We start from the raw sequence: 18,501 nt of genomic DNA, 5'->3' as shown, positions 1-18,501 counted from the left end.
CTTCAGGTGCTCTCTTGAATATGGTAAATACCCTAATCCGCCAAAGGGTTTCGATAAATACGACAGTTGTTTCATTTTCAGAGACTTGAGAAATTAGAAACAATTCGCCAAGGCCTGCTGACGGTAGAAATGATGTGTCTTAGTCTCTGTAATTGAAAAGAAAACATCTCTTAGCTGGCTACATCGTTGAAAATTACAATTCTTCTTTCTGCATCAGACTAGCAAAAGCTGCGACGTGCTCATGAAAAAAAGAGAAAACCAAATGCTTTTGTTCTAAAAGTGCCTAATAGTCTGCACATATTACTTTACACCATTGGCACCAATAAAGCCGTTATTGCAACTTCAACCTCTGTACCCTCATTTTCCGAGCTGCTATTGAAAGCAGCATCAGATTTGTACCTCTAGTGTTGTTTTGGTTGCGGTACATTTGCGTGCGTAAAGGTGAGCGCTATTCATATATATATTACACATAATGTTTTTTTTGTTTGTTTTAAAAAAGGTGGTGTTAAGACAGGCAACACACAATACTACACTGCATTTCTGATCGTGAGGATGAAATTGTGTTGCACTCGTCATCTCGTAGGGTACTAGTCGTGGGAAAAACGTTATTATAACTACAAATACTCGATAAATGAGGAGGGCATAACCTAGAATTTTGTCTACATGTAGGATGACAGAAGAAACATCTAAACAGACGTGTGTGTGTGTGTGTGTGTGTGTGTGTGTGTGTGTGTGTGTGTGTGTGTGTGTGTGTGTGTGTGTGTGTGTGTATAATGTTAACGTGATGCAGAGAAAATTCAAACATCAGCAGTAGTGTTTCACTAGTTACAACTGTCAGCATATTGAATATTATTCAACATGCTTACTTTCAACCTCAAAATCTGCATTTCTTTATGTTGACGTGTGTTTTAGTGATCTCAAAGTGTAACATTATGGAATACCTTCAAAGATGATTCCCCTACTATGATCCATTAAAAACTCTTCATTGCGTTTCCACTTCACATGGCAAGTGATACTTAACATGTGGGCATTTTCTATCCAGAAGAAACTCATTTATTAATTTATTACACTTAATATTTCTGTAATATTATATACTTAACCTGCTTAATATTGCAATTTTGTTTCCATATTGTAAATCTCTTTTTTTCTGTCAGTACCACACAGGTTTCCAAGGCAAATTACATGTGTGTCGAAATATCCTTCAAATTCTGGGTTATATAACAAATTGACCTAACTTGACACACTCTGTATATTCCAATAACATGAACAACTCTACCTAGAGGAAGACTTCAGAGCCCTGTCAGCCTGTGATGCTTCTCTACCTGTGTAACCTCACCTGGCACCATCCAGCCCAGGAGCTAAAGGTGGAAAACGCTGCAAGTCTTGTCATGATATGTCTGTGTGGCTGTAGCGACGTCAGATCAGGGCCACATTGAGACAAAAAGTGAGCCCTCCGCTCAAGCTTGGATAAAAGGAAGCTTTTGTTGATTTACTCCTTCTGCCAAGCATCTGTGACCTCTGCAACGACACACACTTCTTTCTGCTCAATATTTCTGCAACCTCAAGTCTCACATGTCCTTAACACAAAGCCACCATCTAGTATAACAGCTGAGATCAGGCTCTAAACTTCACAGGGACTGCTGGAGCCACTGGGGGAATCCTCCCTGATGAAAACTACTGCACCTTTGAAGGAGAGCTACTCTGGACTAACCTTTACAACAAACATCCACCCTTCTCTCCATCTGAGGACAGAGTCCCACCTCTACTCTGACCCTTGGTCTGTCTCTCTTTGTACCCATTTCCATTGTCCCTCTCCTCTCATACCTTCTGTCTGTACACCTCTCTCTCTCTCTCTCTCTCTCTCTCTCTCTCTCTCTCTCTCTTTTGTCTTACTGCTTATTTCCCCCCAGTTGTCTCTCTCTCTCTCTCTCTCTCTCTCTCTCTCTCTCTCTCTCTGTTTCTGGGGTGTCTGCCCCCCCTTGCTGCCAAGCTGGATTTCCTGCAGATGAAGCAACTGAAGAGGAAGAGGAAGAGCAACTACAGTGTGAAAGAAACACAGACTCTCATCAGGGAGATCCACAAGAGGAGGGACGTCTTGTTTTCCAGACAGCAGGTGTAGATTTACTCTTCTTCTTCATACATAAACTAAGACAATGGGACATCTATGGTAAAAGCTAATAATGCGTAGTATAATAATATGTCCCCAAATGGTACTAGCATGTCATGCTTCCGACAAATGACAAATAACCAGTAGTATAGTGCAAGGTCATTCTCTATGCATATGCAGTATAGGTTGCAGTGCCACTGATGCACGTTACACCTCCTCCTCATTCATACATTTAGAACTCTCCCGTATTTAACCGCTTCTTCTAAGTCTTTTTTAATCTCCTGTTAAATGCGTGCAATCCCCCCCCCCCCCCCCCCCCCGATGTATAATAACAGAAAACATGGCTTAGGTTTGGCTTCAACACAATTAATTGACATGCACACCCAAAAGGAGAGGCAGAACTAACAAAATAAGCACATTATGATAAAAAAAGAGAGAAATCCTTGACTTATCACTCTACTGGGTCAATGTATTGGCTGATATTAGTAGAGACATTGGTATCAGTATGTTGTAAACTGTAAAATACACTGAAAATAATTTAGAATCACTTTCTCTATTATCCCCATCGTCCACCAGAGAGCACTGACAGTTTACTTTTCACCTGCAAGACACACATCTCAACACAATACACAGCTCTTAAAAGAAAAACAAAAATCAAAGGAACCAAAGGTCTTTTTTTTTTTTTTTTTGGTTATTTGTTTATGGAAAGAAAATGTTATCAGCTGATGCATCCTTGTTAATTTTTTAAAACTCTGAATGATCATTTTTTGGGACTGGCCTCAAAAACTGTCCTCTGGCTATAGACCGGGTGTTCTGTTTTATGGAAAACTGGCTTACCCATTATTCTGACAGGGACATGCATTGCTCACACTTTTATACAGACCTGCAAGTACGTCTTCACTCACCTCAACATGGATGTGGTGAGTGAAGCCATGTTAGAATAAAACAATCTAATTGTTGTTGTTCTTCTCCTTGTGTGAACAGAATACAGCCATTAATGAGCTGAAGAGACAGGCATGGGAGGAAGTGGCACGAGGTGTCAACTCGCTGGGGGAGGGAGAATTTCGCACTGCTGCTGAGGTGGGTTTATTTCTATGCTCAAATTATATTTTTTATATTTTTACACACTACTTCTACTTCACACTATTCTTGTTTCTTCTTGATCTCCTGCACAGGTGAAGCGGCGTTATCTGGACTGGCGCGCACTGATGAAGAGAAAACAACTACAGGCCGAGCTCTCTCTCTCCTCCTCCTCCTCCTCGTCTGTGGCCCTGAAGACAGAGTATGATCAGTCCTCCCCTGAGCACGAGGCAGCTTCTCTGGGATCTGGGTGTGACCAGCTGCTCGACCTCTCAGGCCTTCCAAAGGACAGTCACTGGCCGGAGCTGGCGGCTCTGGGTGAGCCGAGCGGGCAGGCTATGATGGCACCGCCGGGTGTAAAGATGGAGGATGACATCAGTGAATACAGAGTAAGAAACAGAAAGTTGTCGTCTCTATCTTGGTGCCACAGTAGTGACACAATAGCAGAACAAGGCAGAAGCTTTGCTCTTACACCACAGCTTCCTTCTATAGATTAGATACTCTGATTAAACCATAGTCTATTAATTTAATTTGCATATAAATGAGGACAAAATGATTACCTCAAATGCCTTCATGCTTTTTGATACAGAGCTCATATTAACACTGTTCATGTTATGAGAAGACAAGTAGCCTATCTTGACATGCAAGTGTTTGCTAAAGTGTTAATTAGCTTCATTAACGTCCTGATCAGCAGAGGTAGCCATGTTTAACACATCACAGTGATTATGCTGACACATTATGTAGCTCAAGCGGCTATTGTTAATCCAACCTTTTGATTGGGCTCATGTAGGTTCACAAGGCAAAGGTGAAATTAAATTATGGATGTCTTAATTAATTGGCATTTAATATAAATTTGATATTTTAATGTTACTTTTTTCTCTCAGATTAAATCATGATCTGTTCACACTGTGGTAGTTGTCCATTTATTACAAACTTCCACAATAATTCTCCAATCTAACCTTAATCCGGCTCGTTTTCTCTGACATTATAAAGTTCCCTCATCAACCACATTATATATCTGTTTTCAAGTAGCACCTCTAATGACAAGAAAACCAAAAATCGGTGATGTGCCCCTTTAACGATGTCACTCTCTCCCTCCAGCTGGATGGCGATGGCGATGTGGGAGATGGAGAAATAGATGACGATGATATTCCCTCTCTCCTCAGCGACATTGAGTCACGTGGTGAGGCGCACATTGATGATGTTTACCCCCATGACGACTTGGGCACGCTCAGCTCCTCCAAGGCTCCCACCTCCACCTTCACCAGAGACCTGCCACTCACCGGAGGCCTGATGGGGATGCAAGCCCATGCTCTGGGTGGACTAACCAATCATGAAAACATGGGAGCTGGGTTTCCAGTTGCTGTTGAGAAACAGCGGCTGGAGCTGGAAAAACAGCGCCTGGCTGTGGAAACTGAACGCCTGGCGGTGGAGAAAGAGCGGCTGGTGGTGGAGAAGGAGCGACTGCGTCAGATGGAGGTGGAGCGGGAAAGACTGCAGCTGGACAGAGAGAGGTTACAGGTGGAGCGGGAAAGGCTGAGGCTTCTGCTCCTCGGCCAATCGGAGCACGTCGACTCCTCCTTTAACCTGCCACCACAACAAGGCCCGCCCTCGTCCTCCACGTCCTCTTTATCGTCCACTCACGATGGACAGAGGGACAGAGAGAAGGAAAGTAACGGCTGGATGTCAGCGGTGAATCTGGAGACAGAGAGGCTGAAACTAGAGAAGGAGAGACTGCAGCTGGAGAAAGAGAGACTGCAGTTCTTCAAATTTGAGGCTGGCAGACTGCAGATTGAGAGAGAGCGCCTCCAAGTGGAGAAAGAGAGAATGCAGCTGCTCAAAGATCATCAGGGCCACTGAGAAAAAGACCCATAAAAGAGAGAGAAAGAAGACAGTTGAAAGTGATAAATACACTGGTTTTTCACCAGCTCACACTGTTACAGAAGACTACCCAGGATTTGTGGCGGCAGCGGCTTCCTTATCAAGCTTCCCAGACATGTCCCTCAGGAAGGTATGAGGCACTTTAATCACTGGAATTTAGCATATTTATGACCATCATGATAAAGCAGCACCTCATGATGTCTTCATAAAATGGGCGACAGGACAGAAAAGATGCCGTGATCATAAAATCTAGGATTCGTTTGGCACACGCAACTGGTTAGCCACGAACACACGTGATTTATAAAAGGCAACAAGTTGGAACAGCTGTTCAGTGCCTCATCCAAATACACAAATGCACAAGGTGTGCAGTGTAAAACATGAAATACTGGAGAATCGGTGCAGCACATCCTTACTAGTGTGTAGAAATATGGAAAGAAAGAAGGGAATTGCAATGTCTTTTTTGTACATTTTTATACCAAATCAGTGCCAACTAATCTACTGCGTGGGCGTTTACTGATATAATTTAGCTTCCAACATTCAAAAAACAAAAGCACACAACTGTTACTTGTACAGAAATATTTTTATGTTGTCTAAGCTTTGCTGTCGAGTGCTCATTTACATGGTAATGCTTGTAACTTTTTTGAAAAATTTGAACTGATATTTCACCTTTTAGACAGTTTTAGACTTGTCTTGATTTGATTTTGACTTGTCATGACAGGAAAAGCACACATTACTTATAACCCAGTAAGACAGCGTGACAGTGAGCCAGCGTGCAGAATAACCAGCACCCTGACACTGAAGCAGCTCAGTGGAATCAGACATCATTGTATTATTCACACCAGTGATGACATGGGGCCTATTGATACCCTTTTCAACTGTATGTTAGACATTAAGTCATGGATGGCAGAGAACTTCCTACAGCTCAACCAGGATAAAACAGAGGTTTTAGTTATTGGTCCTGAAAGCAAGAGAGAGACACTTTTACCAAAACTACAAGGTTTTACACCCTCACCATCTATTAAGAACCTGGGCGTCATTTTTGACTCTGAGCTTAGTTTTATTCTTCATATTAAAAATGTAACAAAGATAGGTTTTTATCATCTTAAAAATATAGCCAGAGTCCACCCGTCCGTTTCTCTCTCAGGCTAACACGGAGGTGCTGATGCATGCTTTTATCTCCTGCCGCCTAGATTACTGTAATGCCCTGCTCTCTGGTCTTCCCAAAAAGACTTTCTATAACTTACAATTACTCCAGAACTCAGCTGCACGTGTGCTGACGAGGACCAGAGGTCTTAGAATCGCTGCATTGGCTCCCCGTGTGGTTCAGGATCGACTTTTAGGTGCTTTTATCAGTTTTTAAGTCTTAACGGTCTTGGGCCATCTTATTTATCTGACCTGTTTTTATCATATCAGCCCTCGCGGATCCTGAGGTCCTCTGGCACAGGCCTTTTGATTGTTCCGAGGGTTTGGACCAAAGCCCATGGAGAGGCGGCATTCAGCCATTATGGTCCAAAGCTTTGGAACAGCCTGAGTGCATCAGGACCACAGAGACCGTAGGTGTTTTTAAAAGGAGGCTCAAGACTCACCTTTTTAGTTTGGCTTTTAATTGATTTCTTATACTCTTTTAATTCAGACATGTTTTTTTAGCCCATTGTCTTTTAGCTTTTAGGTCCTTTTATTTTATTCAATTTTAGGTTTTAGCTCCAGTGTTTCCTCATGAGTGGCCTTCAAGCTGGGAGGTGTGTCTGGTCTGCCCGCCGGGGCGTCGTCCTGGGGACCCCTCGGGCCCAGAGGACTGGGGGGCTCAGCCCTGTTTGTGGAGTCCACCCCGGTCTGCCCGGATCGGGGGACCGGGGGGCACTATGAATGGGGTCCACCCTGGTTTATCTGGGTCGGGGGTCTCTGTTGCGGTGGCGCTCCCTGTGGCCATGGCCATCCTTCGCGGTGTGGGTGAGCTCCCCATAGGTGGTTTTCTTTTTCCTCTCATGATTCCTCAGTGCCCTGCCATGTTATTACACCGACAGTTTCGTTGGAGTGTGTATTGGAGTGTGTGTGTGGGTATGTGTGTGTGTGTGTGTGTGTGTGTGTGGTTGTGTGTGGGGGTGTGTGTGCATGATGTAGGTCTGCAGATGTGTTGGGGGGGGATTTGCCATTATATTATTATCTTATGTTTTTATCTTTTGTCAAGCACCTGTGTTGCATTTTTATGTATGAAAGGTGCTATACAAATAAAGTTTGATTGATTGATTGACCAGTGATTTTCCTGCTCTGACAAGTGAAAATGTCGGGAAAAAAGGTGAAGTATCAGTTTAAAATTGCTGGACGGATGTACAAAGGCACACGCATGACAATGTGGAAGATATTTTGCAACGTGGGAAAGTGTTTTCTGTGAAATAAGGCATATTAAGATTTGATGCTTTTGAATTAAGATCTATGGATTTGGGAAAGAGCCCGAACAGCATGTTTTCCTTTCACTTATGTTTTCATTCTGTTATTTGAGGAATGTACTGTGAAGTACAGCAAAGTGAAACATCATTAAACATACTGTATATTGTACATATTCTTTCTGCTTTCTTACTCTGTCCCCTTGCCTTCATGGTAATACATCTGTAAATAAAGTTTGTTGAGGAAAAGAAATGTGACTTCCAGACAAATTTTGTAATGATCACAGTTGAATAAAATCTATGTTACAACAGCAGCCTCTCTGGTTCTTTGGTGCCTTTGTGTTGCCTTTGAAGAATGCTGGTAAAAGAGAATAAGAAGATGATTCATTTTTTCTTGCGGTCTCCTCTGTATTGATGCTCGTCAGGAAGCCCATCAGGGGTTCCCTCGATCAATGCAGGCTAATAAAAAGAGACGGGCGTAAAAAACATCACTTTGAGAGCACAACGCTGCATTGCTAAAGAGCCAGTTTTTGAGAATTTGAGTAAAGCTGATGTAACCCAGTGACACTTGTGCCGTTTTTTTCCCCCTATTTTTTATTTAAATTGTTTATCTGAGGCATGAAAGCGTGGACAGCTTTTGTTGCACAAACTATTAACTTTACAGAGACAATAAAGCTGGCAAGTTTGAGAAGACAGTGAAACATCAAAATCCATCATTCAACATCAAACAAAGTTAATTCTGAATTTTTCAGAGTTTGAATGCTTGGACTGATACACCTCCAACCCAGATTTATAAGGTGTACAACTAAAACTATGTAAGGAAAATAAATGAATGGATAAATAATATTGAATAGCTATAGTTAAAGAATAAATATCAATAAATGATTATTTGTTCGGGGTCTAGAACACTGCATTGTTTATCAAGGGCGCTGAAGTGCACAGAAACAAACATGAAAGGAAAGCAGAAAATTTGATTGAATCTTGGAGTGTGTCTGGGGGCTGTGAGGGGGATCGAGTGATATTTGAAGATATGAAGCTGCGAACTTGTAAGTGCCTGAAGACGTTTGACCCAGAGATATTGAATTTCTGAACAATCTTCTCAAAAGAGGCAAATAAGACATCTGTGAACATGTTTTAAGTTAACAGACTCCAAGATGGCTCCGAGCCTTGATTAAAGCATCAGTCAAAGATGTCAGGAATGCCTACTTCTTTCCAAAGGCAGTGAGTGTGGAGAATTTAGAGATCTCAAAGGACTGTCTGAATTGTTTCCATAAGAATATTTGGTGATATCTGGCTCTGAAAATGGCAGATTAGAGTACTATAAGGTGAATAATGAGCCGTTCTCACTAGAGTCTTCCTCCAGCATTAGTCAGTCAGGAACAGCTGTTACCTCATTTCCATCCAATAGGAATCATTTTCATATTTGCTGGCCAACAGTAGCAGTCTGCTCATGAGGCCTCTGTAGTATAGCTTTGCCTATACACAGATTCTTTTTATTCCAAATGAAGGGAGAAAGCTTTACGTGAGATGTCTTTTAAGCTCTAAAATCACCTGAGCTGAGAAACACACACACACACACACACACACACACACACACACACACACACACACACACACACACACACACACACACACACATACAGGCGGGAACTCAAAGCAGGCAGATCGAATCGCAAAGACTAGTTCATTTTTCCGTTGAAGGGTTTGTTGTCTGCCTGTGAGATGAAAGCTATATATAAAAGACCCTTCTTTGTGGATTTACAAGTGATGTGAAAATCCACTGTATTGTTATAAAAAGGGTCCCTCAGCACTGAAGGCCTGCAGTAACTCGCCCGACTGCTGTGTGGACCGTCTGAAAAAATGGCAGCTGAGGCCAGAGGTGGAGGCAGAAAAAATATAATATTTCTGCTCTGATCCTTTTAAATCCACATTTATTATGGCCTACTTTACCTAATACACCATTTCAGTTTAATGAGGAAAATCAAATCAGGCTGTGTGATACTACAGTTCAGAGCTCTACTGTACAGTTCAAATGAAAGAAACACATTCAGTCCTCTTAAAGACCCACCAGAGGAGAAAAGGCAGGGAAGAATATGCTGAAACATTGTCCACAGACTGAGACGCCCTCAGGTCCTCTGGCAGACTGTTCCACAGGTGGTGATGATAAAAACTAAAAGCTGCCAGCCCATAGGTCACAGAGCTCACTCTTGCTACAGCTAAAAGGTCTCTGCCCATGGATTTAAGGGGTGTAATACCTTAAAAGCATGTCTGACATTCAGTATACCCAGGTGTTATGAGATTTGAAAAACAGTGGCTGGACCTCAGAGATGATCTTGGGTCTTTGTAAAAAGACTTTTGAACAGTCTTCATTTAACTGCTTTAGCAGTTTAGACAGGAGAAAAACATGGAAAGCCAAGCCTGCTGATAATGAAATCAAGCCTTTTCTGTGTCACTTTGGCAACATTTGGTCACTGTTAAAATGTGAAGCAGTTAGCATGCAATGCAGAGCTTGTGATTGGGCCCAAAAGCAAAAAAGTGCAAAGAAGTAATTTTGTTCCATCACTGTTCAAATGTAAGACATCTTGATTCAGCTACATCATCAAAACATGTAACAGATTTCACCAATGCTTATGTTGACATCAGGGCTAAGCACAGCCACTCAATATTCCTCTGCACATTCATTACTGTATTATTTATTTATGTATTAATTAATTAATTAAAAGGACCATCTGTACTCCTGGCATGCTGGAACACTTCAATCTTGAATGCTGGATAATTCCTGTAAATAAAATTATTGACCGTTATTAAAGTTGCATATGACTCCAGAAAATGGCCTAATGTTACATTAATAAACTACTTCCTCATAAATGTGTAAAGAATCTGATGTGCAACATCACAGATGTCATTTTGGGAAACATTTGCAAAGGACTACTCGTCGTTCAGGTATGAGCTGACGTGCTGCACGGAAAATATGCTTGGCTGCCATTTTCTTAAGAACACTTTGCTAAAACTAACGCAGTCTATTAAACAGTCCTGCAATAAATTCCATATTCATTAAGTTCTAATGTTTGTTGAACCTTTATATTCATTTAGGAGGCTGCAGTTTGTGGTACTGATTGAAATGAATTGCATTAAACTAAGAGCTTTTTCTAACATTAGGTCTACTGTAACAGACACTGTGTGCTGCAGGGAACCATACTGTTACAAAGGAAATTATAAAAGCACATGCTACGCAAATGTAAAATGTTGATTGAATCCAAGAGCATGAAGGCATGAGGTCCACTGAATATTCTGTCTGGATGGGTGAGAGATTAATATACAACCTGAATGTTGTTATCATGTCTTTGAAATATTCTGTACACTCATCACATTCAGGAGAGAATGTGATATTAATGTGGCAATTGGACATTTGATTATAGAGGCTGACAGTAGTTTTAAATAGTGTTAAAGCTTGATGAGCTTGATGTGCATTTATAATGCCATTACTGAGGTTTTTCTCTCCCTATCAGTCTCTCCACAGTTCTGCAGATGAGAAGAAAGGGACTTGCATTTGCATGTCATTTGTATTTGAGGGTCAGCGGTCACCAGTTTACATGTTAATGTTGCAAAATACATTTATCGCAGGATTACTTGATGGCAAAACAGCAAATATTTATTTTTCACTGTGCTTGAAAAGACAAATATGGTTTTTCAATCAACATAACAGACTCTCAGATGGCCTTAAAAGAAGAAAAATCAGATTTATTCCTCATTCAGTAAGAAAATATTTGAATTATTTCGGTCCTGTAGAATCCCAGCTTTGTGTGTCATCTTATGTCTCGTTTTTATGACTTTAAGTCCTTATACATTATAAGTAAGTGAGTACCGCATGTAGTAAACACACCTCTCAGCAGTCTTGAAATAAATAGACCACAACCCCGCCAACAGCAAACAGTGCAGGCATGAGCTCACAAGCTGCCTGCGTGTGAGTGTCAGTGGGATTCAATTTCCTATCCGATCATGAGAGACGCCTCAAAGAGAAAGTGAGAGCAGGGGAGGTGGTCATGACGGGAGAAAAGCAGTGGATGAGAAGTCAGGGTCTGAGATTGATTCCTCTGAGAGAGAGATGCAAAAAATGGAGAAATGAAGGATGACGGGGGGGAGGGAGGATGAAGAGAACAAGCAGAGGAATATGAAGCGAGAGCAGAGGAGAAATGAGGAGGGGCTGTAAAGAATGGGGGATAATGCAGAGCTGAGAGAGGGAAAGGCTGAGAAAGGGGAGATGAAATGAGCCAATGGAAATAAAAAGGTGAAAAGGCTGCTGTCTCTTTGCAGCGATGATAAAAGAAGCAGATTGAAGCTGTGTGTGTGTGTGCGCATGTGTGTATTTGCACGTGAAGGTGCAAGGTTAAAAGGGTGGCAGAGCCGCCTAGAATTGTTATTTTGCTTCATCTTCGGGTAAATGGGAAATACTTGTCAATAATAACCCAGCATGGCATGGAGTGTGCGTGTCTGTGTGTCTGTGAGTGTGAGTGAGATGGGAAATAATGGGAAATGCTTGTCAGTGATGGCTCTGCATTAGGAGTGTTAGGTCCCCATGGACTGAAAAAAAGAGCCCAAATGACAAACTGGCAGCAGGGGATTTAACCCCGTAACTGCTGGTCTCCAACAGAGACTGCGCCGCGTGAGGCTTCCCGTTCACACAGAACCCAGTAAAACTCTGCTGAGCTGTGCTGCAATTTTCAAGACCAATTTAGTGATAACCTGACTTTTCATCTCACGCCACCATCACGTCATGACCAAATCATGGCCAAATACCTTCAAAACGAACGACAAATTCCCAGTTAGCCTGTTTAGTGCTAACTATCAAATGCTAACATGCTAAACTACCGTTAAACATTAAGGTTTAGCAGCATTACCTTAACTTACTGTTGAGCAAGCCTCATAGAGTTACTTGCATGGCTGCAGACTCTCAAGCCAAAATTATACTATGTATGACCATGAGTGTGTGAGGCTCCACATGATGTAAATTTCATCATCAGAAGGTAGACTGATGATGACATCCATGTTCCTCCAATTTGCTGTGACTGTCCACGAGGCCACTACGCTACAACAGCATTTGGAAGTTCAATGGCGAGTGTTTCCTGAAGTGATGTTTTAGCAATAATTTAATAGGATTTATCTCAGGTTATATTGATGTCACAATAGATTTCAAATGGCCGTGTGGTGTGTTTTTTTTCAATGACATGGAAGAAGAAATGCTAAAATTAGCCTATTAAAGAGCTGAGTAACACCTCCTTCATGTCTTTCTTCAATAACTGCACAGCTGTCACAGCACTTGTCATCAACTTGGTCACCTGTGATTGATTACCAAACTTGATATTTGCTAACCCTGCCTCAGTTGGCATTCCAGTTGCCACATAGTCTCACATTTGAGACCAGACCTTTATGCACACTGACTGCTTTTCTGTGCGATTTAACACAGATCCTTACTGTAATACCTTACCACCTGACCAATGATGACGACAAAGGAACTGGTCCCCGGGTGCCGGTCGGCTGGCAGCCCGCCGCTCCTGTTCTGCCGCGGAGGAAGGAGTGACCAAGGATGGGTCAAAAGCAGAGAAAGAATTTCACATATGCATGGTGTGTGCAGTTTCCCCCCTTAACTCCACATGTTGTGTTAATTGTGACTAATAAAGGATTCTTCTTCTTCTAATTACCTAAGGTGTGCTGCAAAATAAGCTTTGTGTTTCTGGTTCATTTCACACGATATCCCCCATATGCATAGCACATTGTTATAACAAATAAAACAACAGAAGATGTCAATCCAATATGGCGACTAACATCATTCTGTGTTTTGGCTGCAAACAAGGGCCGCGGGCTGGTGGCAGGAACAGGATCAGTGGATAAATAACCACACAGAGCGAGCAGGTTCAGCATTGATGTTTTACTAGAAAAAGAAACCAAATGGAAAGACAGAAACAAAGGAAGAAAGAGACCGTGTTAAAGCCAGAGTGTTGACAGCCCAGCAGTCAGCTTTTTGCTGCCTATGTATGAAATCTTATGTGCTGGAGGTGGCAAAGAAATAAACACAACAGTATCATGTATAGTTTAACTGCCTGGGGTGTCGGGTGTGGTGATAGCTAGATCAGTGTTAACTGTCTCTTTGCAAATGCATCCACCCACTATTTCCACTATTTCTCTCATGCTGGAATTCTGCAGTACTGCTGCACTGATCCCCTGGGCTGAGAGGAAGCGACTGGAAACTATTTACTTTGTTAGTTTCAGTCATAAAGCGGGTTGTTGTTTGAGATACTTGTTTTAAGATATTTTAAATTTACGTTTTTTATGTTGAGTTTGACTTGAAAGCATTCGACACAGGGCTGATGCATGATGAGGTACGCGAGTGAGTTTTACAAAGAAGTGGAAGTTCTTCTGAGTTGGTTTTTTTTTTTTGAGATGTTAGCAGTTACAACCTAAAAGGTGTGAAATGTTCTGAGCAAAGGGCCAGAAGAAACTTAGATTGTCATATGGTGTCTCGAGTTCTCAATTCCTCTCTATGCCATTATTTTGCAGTGTATCAGGGCAGAAAATAGAGTCATTTGTCATTGCTGAGATGCACTCTGTACTGTCTGCCTTATAGTGGCACAACAGGAGAGATGAAAACAGAAAGAGGGAAGGGGAAGACAAAACAAGAGAAGGAACAAGGAAGAGAAGACAGGAAGAAAAGTAGAATGAAAGACAATGAAGAATAGGAGATTTGAGCAGGACAGAAAACACAATATTTCATTCCCACTTACAGTATCACTGTATTATGACACAATCTCTATGTAAGTATCACCACCATGCTAAGCTGTATTACAACAAAAGAAGTAAACCTGCACTAATGAAACCCCTACAAATGCATTTTGATCTCTCCCTAATTGTTCCTCAGATATTAATGCCATGTACATTTTCCTCTCCCCAAGGCTGTCAGTAAGTGGATGTGCCAAAACGGGCTGCCATATGGCATCTAACCAACATTTTGTAGGATTGATTGCTCTTGCCTAACATGATGGATCAAATCTTGTCCCCAAAAAGTGCAAACCCTGCTCAGTTTGAACTCATGTTGGATTTCAAACTGTAGCTGACTCACATCTGCTGAGAAGACAAATAACAAAAAGCACCGAAGCGACATGAAATGCAACACAAATGCTACACTCTCCAAAAATGTCAAACAGCGCTGTTTCCCTACAGAACAATAATCATAGTGGTCCATCTCCTCTAGAGGCCTGCCTAAAAGTGCTCTCTTTGTATGAGCTCCAGTGTTGAATATTGGCATCTACATGCTGTTTTAGGGGCCTTTGCAGCCCACCAACAGAACATATTGGGGTAAAAATAGTGTTGGAAAATGAAAAACAGTGAATGGCTACTTGTGAAAGAGACAGACAGGCAGAAATAAAACCGTCCGAGCCTCTCGTGGTGCTGGAGTGGTCACTCTGAGCTGAACCCGTGTATGCAACAATGTGTATGCGTGCGTTTCTATGTGTGCGTCCATGTGAGTGCCGGATGGACATTCAGTGTTGAAGAGGACACACAAAAGACAGTGGCATATTAATATTCTCAAGTTATCAAAAAAACAGCCATATAACTGAATGTATGCCATGGCCTCTGACAATCTGTGATCAATGTTTTCTATAGCTCTCTATAGACGTATAGATATATATTTATTTGTATTATATATAATATGTAGATTTATAAAAAAGATTTGATCTTAATTACAAGTAGTGGCATTTTCTTTTATATTCATTATTGCAATGAATTGTTATCTAAGATGATTAAAAAAGACAAGTGAGTTCTGTTTTGCTACGCAGTTATTTACAACAGTTTTAAAAAGCAAGCTTTCTGATATGGTAGCTTTCCCCGGCCGCTGGAAAAGGCTGGCGATCTCAAATGACGACCAAACTGCCCATCAGTGTCATTACGACGGGAGAAATTGAAGCCTGCACCTATAGGTCTTTATAGTTCACGTCAAATGAAGCGCACACAGTATAGACCAGTGGTTCTCAACCTTATTACGGCCCTTGAAACAAATGGTTTTCTGCTCCAGTCACCCCACTGTGAGGGAACGTGCAAAGAATAATGAACTTTGATTTGCCTCTTCCATCGTCTGGCTATTTGGATTAATTATTCAAGAGGACATGGGGGCTGAAATGTTTCCACAATTGAAAGGTTTTATCCCTTTAACGCCATCTCCTCTTATTTTTTAAGTCCCAGTGTTTAGGTTGAGAAGCACTTTGTTAGGTAGCCATATGAGATCTTCCCTTGTGTTTTATTTTTTCTCTCCATCAGTGAATATACAGTTTAAACCTCACCTTTACCACAACTAATCATCAATTTGCTATTTAGCATTTCTACTGTCATGATGATGCTGTTGATGAAGGACTTTTGTTAATTACCACTGTTTATTTTTTTTCTTTTACAAACCCCTGTGAATTCTGTGGCCACGATCAGCCACACGTATGTGTTTGGAGGTTACTTCTGTTCTATACTGGCTGATTATCTCACTGGTTTTTTGGGTGAGGGAATCATTCTTTATGCGTAGGTAGAAAGCATTTTCATTCGATTTGAACAGTCCATGGCAAAGTACCGGGTTTGCACAGTCCGAACGTTCAAGGTTACAGTTTTCTGGTCTTCTACGGGTGATAATACCTGGCGCTCAGTCTTTGCAGGCAAGTTAAGATGGCGATGACCATGATGATGATGATGATGAAAACAATGTTTGTAGTCTTAGTAAGGCGTTGTCAAGGGGTGTGGCTTATTGGCCAACATTGTCCAGTGACGGCAGAGCAGGAACGGAGTTGTTTGGTTGTTGTTTCCTTTTGTTTTGTTCTGTCAGCTGTGATCATCATCTTTATCACTATCATCATCATGATCAGGTTCGTGGCCATGTTCACAGCTCATAGTTCATTTCCTGTAAGTCTGTGCTGGCTTCCTGTCGGTTTTGTCGATATCAGGTAAGGTGTCCTCCCAAAAAACAATAAAATGAATGCTGCAGGCAAGTGTGAGAATCTTAGTTGTCTTTTGCTTTTTTTTCTCCACTGTTCACTCCTCAGTTGTGTTTCACTTGTCTCTTGTAAAATAAGTCAATGGCAGCAGGAAAGTGAGATGATGATGCGCAACGTGTGTTTGTGTATTCAAGTGTGTAAAAATGTGTGTTCAGTGTCTCTGTATCTGAGTATTTGCATTTGAGTATCTGTAATTATGTGCATGTTTGTGTGTGTTATGCATGAAGATGGTCTGCGTGTGAGCGTGTGTGTGTGTGTGTGTGTGTGTCCTTGTTGAAGTGTGTACGTTTGTGTGTCGTTAAGGCACGGCAGGTGTTTTTGGTTTTCAGGGCAGTCCGGAGGAGACCACTGCAAGGCCGGGGTGTCGGAGGGAGGCGTGGCCAGCATGCACAGCTTTGGGGCAGTCTGGCGTCAAGACGCGGCCATTCTCCCCCACACTTCCTGTGATGGACAGACGGGCCTTGTTCCGCATGGCTTCAGAAAAAGACAGCTGATGAGAAGAGAGATGGAGGGGAGGACGGAGAAGAGGGTGGAGATTTTGTTTGAAAAAAAGAAAAAAGTCATCTCATAGGCGTAGAAACTGTGAAACAAACACACCAACTCCCATAAAGACAGATTTCTCTACACACACATGCACAAGGTAAGTGCTCATACATGCATGCGCCTGTACACACACTGTACACACTAACATTTAGAGAGGTCTGAAGGTGCAATCACACATGCAGGTGAGACAATACTGTCAAACATTTGCTTTTTGCATTCCAGTCTGTTTTTGTTGTTTTAAGACTCATATTATAAACACTTAGGCTGGCCCCGAGAGTTCAATGCACTGCAACTTAAGAAATGCGCACTTCTCGTACGGTTTTTCTAAATGCTGCATAATGAGCTGTCAAACTGGAGAAGATGTTTCCTTTATTTGCATGTCTTTTGTCCATTTGCATGTGTTTTCTTCAGCAGTAATGCGCTGAGCTCTCCGAGCCACCATGTAAACTAATACTGAAACAATTAATCAAATAATCGATTAGTCATCATTTAATTAATCAACAACATTTTGATCATCTCTTGATCTTTGAAGTCATTTTTCAAGCAAAAATAATGTTACCTTTAAAGGTTTAAATTGTCAGTTCTCACAATCTTCTGGCATCTTATTGATTAATGATCAATTCATAATTAGAGATTAATGATGAAAAATGTCAACTTTTGTATTTCAAACATTATCATCCACCACAAGTTGCTTGGAAAAGAACTGAGATTAGCTTTTTCAGGTAATCACCATACACTGATTTGTTGTACAGCAAAGCTTGAATGCCATTTTTCTCCTGTTCAAACAAACTGAACTGCAGGTAGAAATAGCCAAGACTTGATTTAAATTATACAAAGTGGCCTGGTGTGAATGCACCCCAAACGACACATTCAACTCCCACTAAAAGGCTACCACACTGTGCCAATGCTACGGTAACATAGTTTGACTGAAGGCAAAAGTGAACGGAAAAGCAGGCAACAATCAACAAACATATACATATTAGACGAGAGGATTTGGGTTGTAGACATCTGCATTTCATAGGTGACCATGCATTTCTGGGTTCTGGGTTTCAATTGTCTGAGAAAAGTTCAGGTGAGGATTTGAAAGGATAGGATTTGGAAGGTGAGGACTTTGAAAAGACAAAAGGAAAACATGAAGGAGTGGTTTTTCTTTCAAGGTTTCAGATTTATAGAGAGGGAGTGACTGGCTATACTGCTCAGAGTAGGGTGACACTTCACACAGATGGGCTACTCTGTGATGTTTCAGTAAAGCTTGTGCTGCTGCTGTCGGATAAAAACCTCACATCTCCGACAGCCTAAAAAGCTTTGTTCTCTGATTGACCTTGTATTTTTGGAGAACATGAGTTAATTTGGTGTTGCTGGTGATTAGAACGCTTCTTAAAATGGCTCTGCTATCAAAGAAGTTAGAGGATTTCCTATTAAAAAATCACTGCCAATCCAGATAACAAATAACCTCTGTAAATGATTTGAGGAAAGAAAA

The 18,501-nt window shown here is 41.5% G+C and overlaps 2 protein-coding genes across 7 annotated transcripts in view; one reads left to right on the top strand and one right to left on the bottom strand.

Annotated features, from left to right (window-relative positions):
• Positions 1–399: 399 nt before the first annotated feature.
• msantd4 (Myb/SANT-like DNA-binding domain containing 4 with coiled-coils) lies at positions 400–7,766 on the top strand. 2 transcript variants are annotated; one of them, XM_070970736.1, is made up of 6 exons: positions 410–441; positions 1,283–1,364; positions 1,635–2,113; positions 3,092–3,187; positions 3,283–3,576; positions 4,289–5,666. In XM_070970736.1, exons 3-6 carry the CDS (start codon positions 2,006–2,008, stop codon positions 5,045–5,047), a joined length of 1,257 nt encoding a protein of 418 aa, XP_070826837.1. In that variant the 5' UTR covers positions 410–441; positions 1,283–1,364; positions 1,635–2,005; the 3' UTR covers positions 5,048–5,666. The 2 variants fall into 2 exon arrangements, with proteins under 2 accessions (XP_070826835.1, XP_070826837.1); XM_070970734.1 differs by having other exon boundaries at positions 400–441; positions 1,283–2,113; positions 4,289–7,766.
• Positions 7,767–15,891: 8,125 nt separating this feature from the next.
• gria4a (glutamate receptor, ionotropic, AMPA 4a) overlaps positions 15,892–18,501 on the bottom strand; it is a 103,530-nt gene continuing 100,920 nt past the window's right edge. For 3 of the 5 annotated variants that reach the window (XM_070969804.1, XM_070969805.1, XM_070969808.1), the window contains one exon: positions 15,898–16,968. In XM_070969804.1, the coding sequence (XP_070825905.1) occupies positions 16,804–16,968 (165 nt within the window). In that variant the 3' untranslated portion in view covers positions 15,898–16,803. Of the gene's footprint in view, positions 16,969–18,501 lie in introns of all 5 variants that reach the window. The other 2 variants (XM_070969806.1, XM_070969807.1) reach the window with 1 other exon arrangement.

The sequence above is a fragment of the Chaetodon trifascialis genome, chromosome 9 (genome assembly GCF_039877785.1).
Source record: "Chaetodon trifascialis isolate fChaTrf1 chromosome 9, fChaTrf1.hap1, whole genome shotgun sequence".
Lineage (NCBI taxonomy): Eukaryota > Metazoa > Chordata > Actinopteri > Chaetodontiformes > Chaetodontidae > Chaetodon > Chaetodon trifascialis.
The sequence above is the reverse complement of the archived record's forward strand: the minus strand, read 5'-3'. Positions and strand labels throughout refer to the sequence as shown.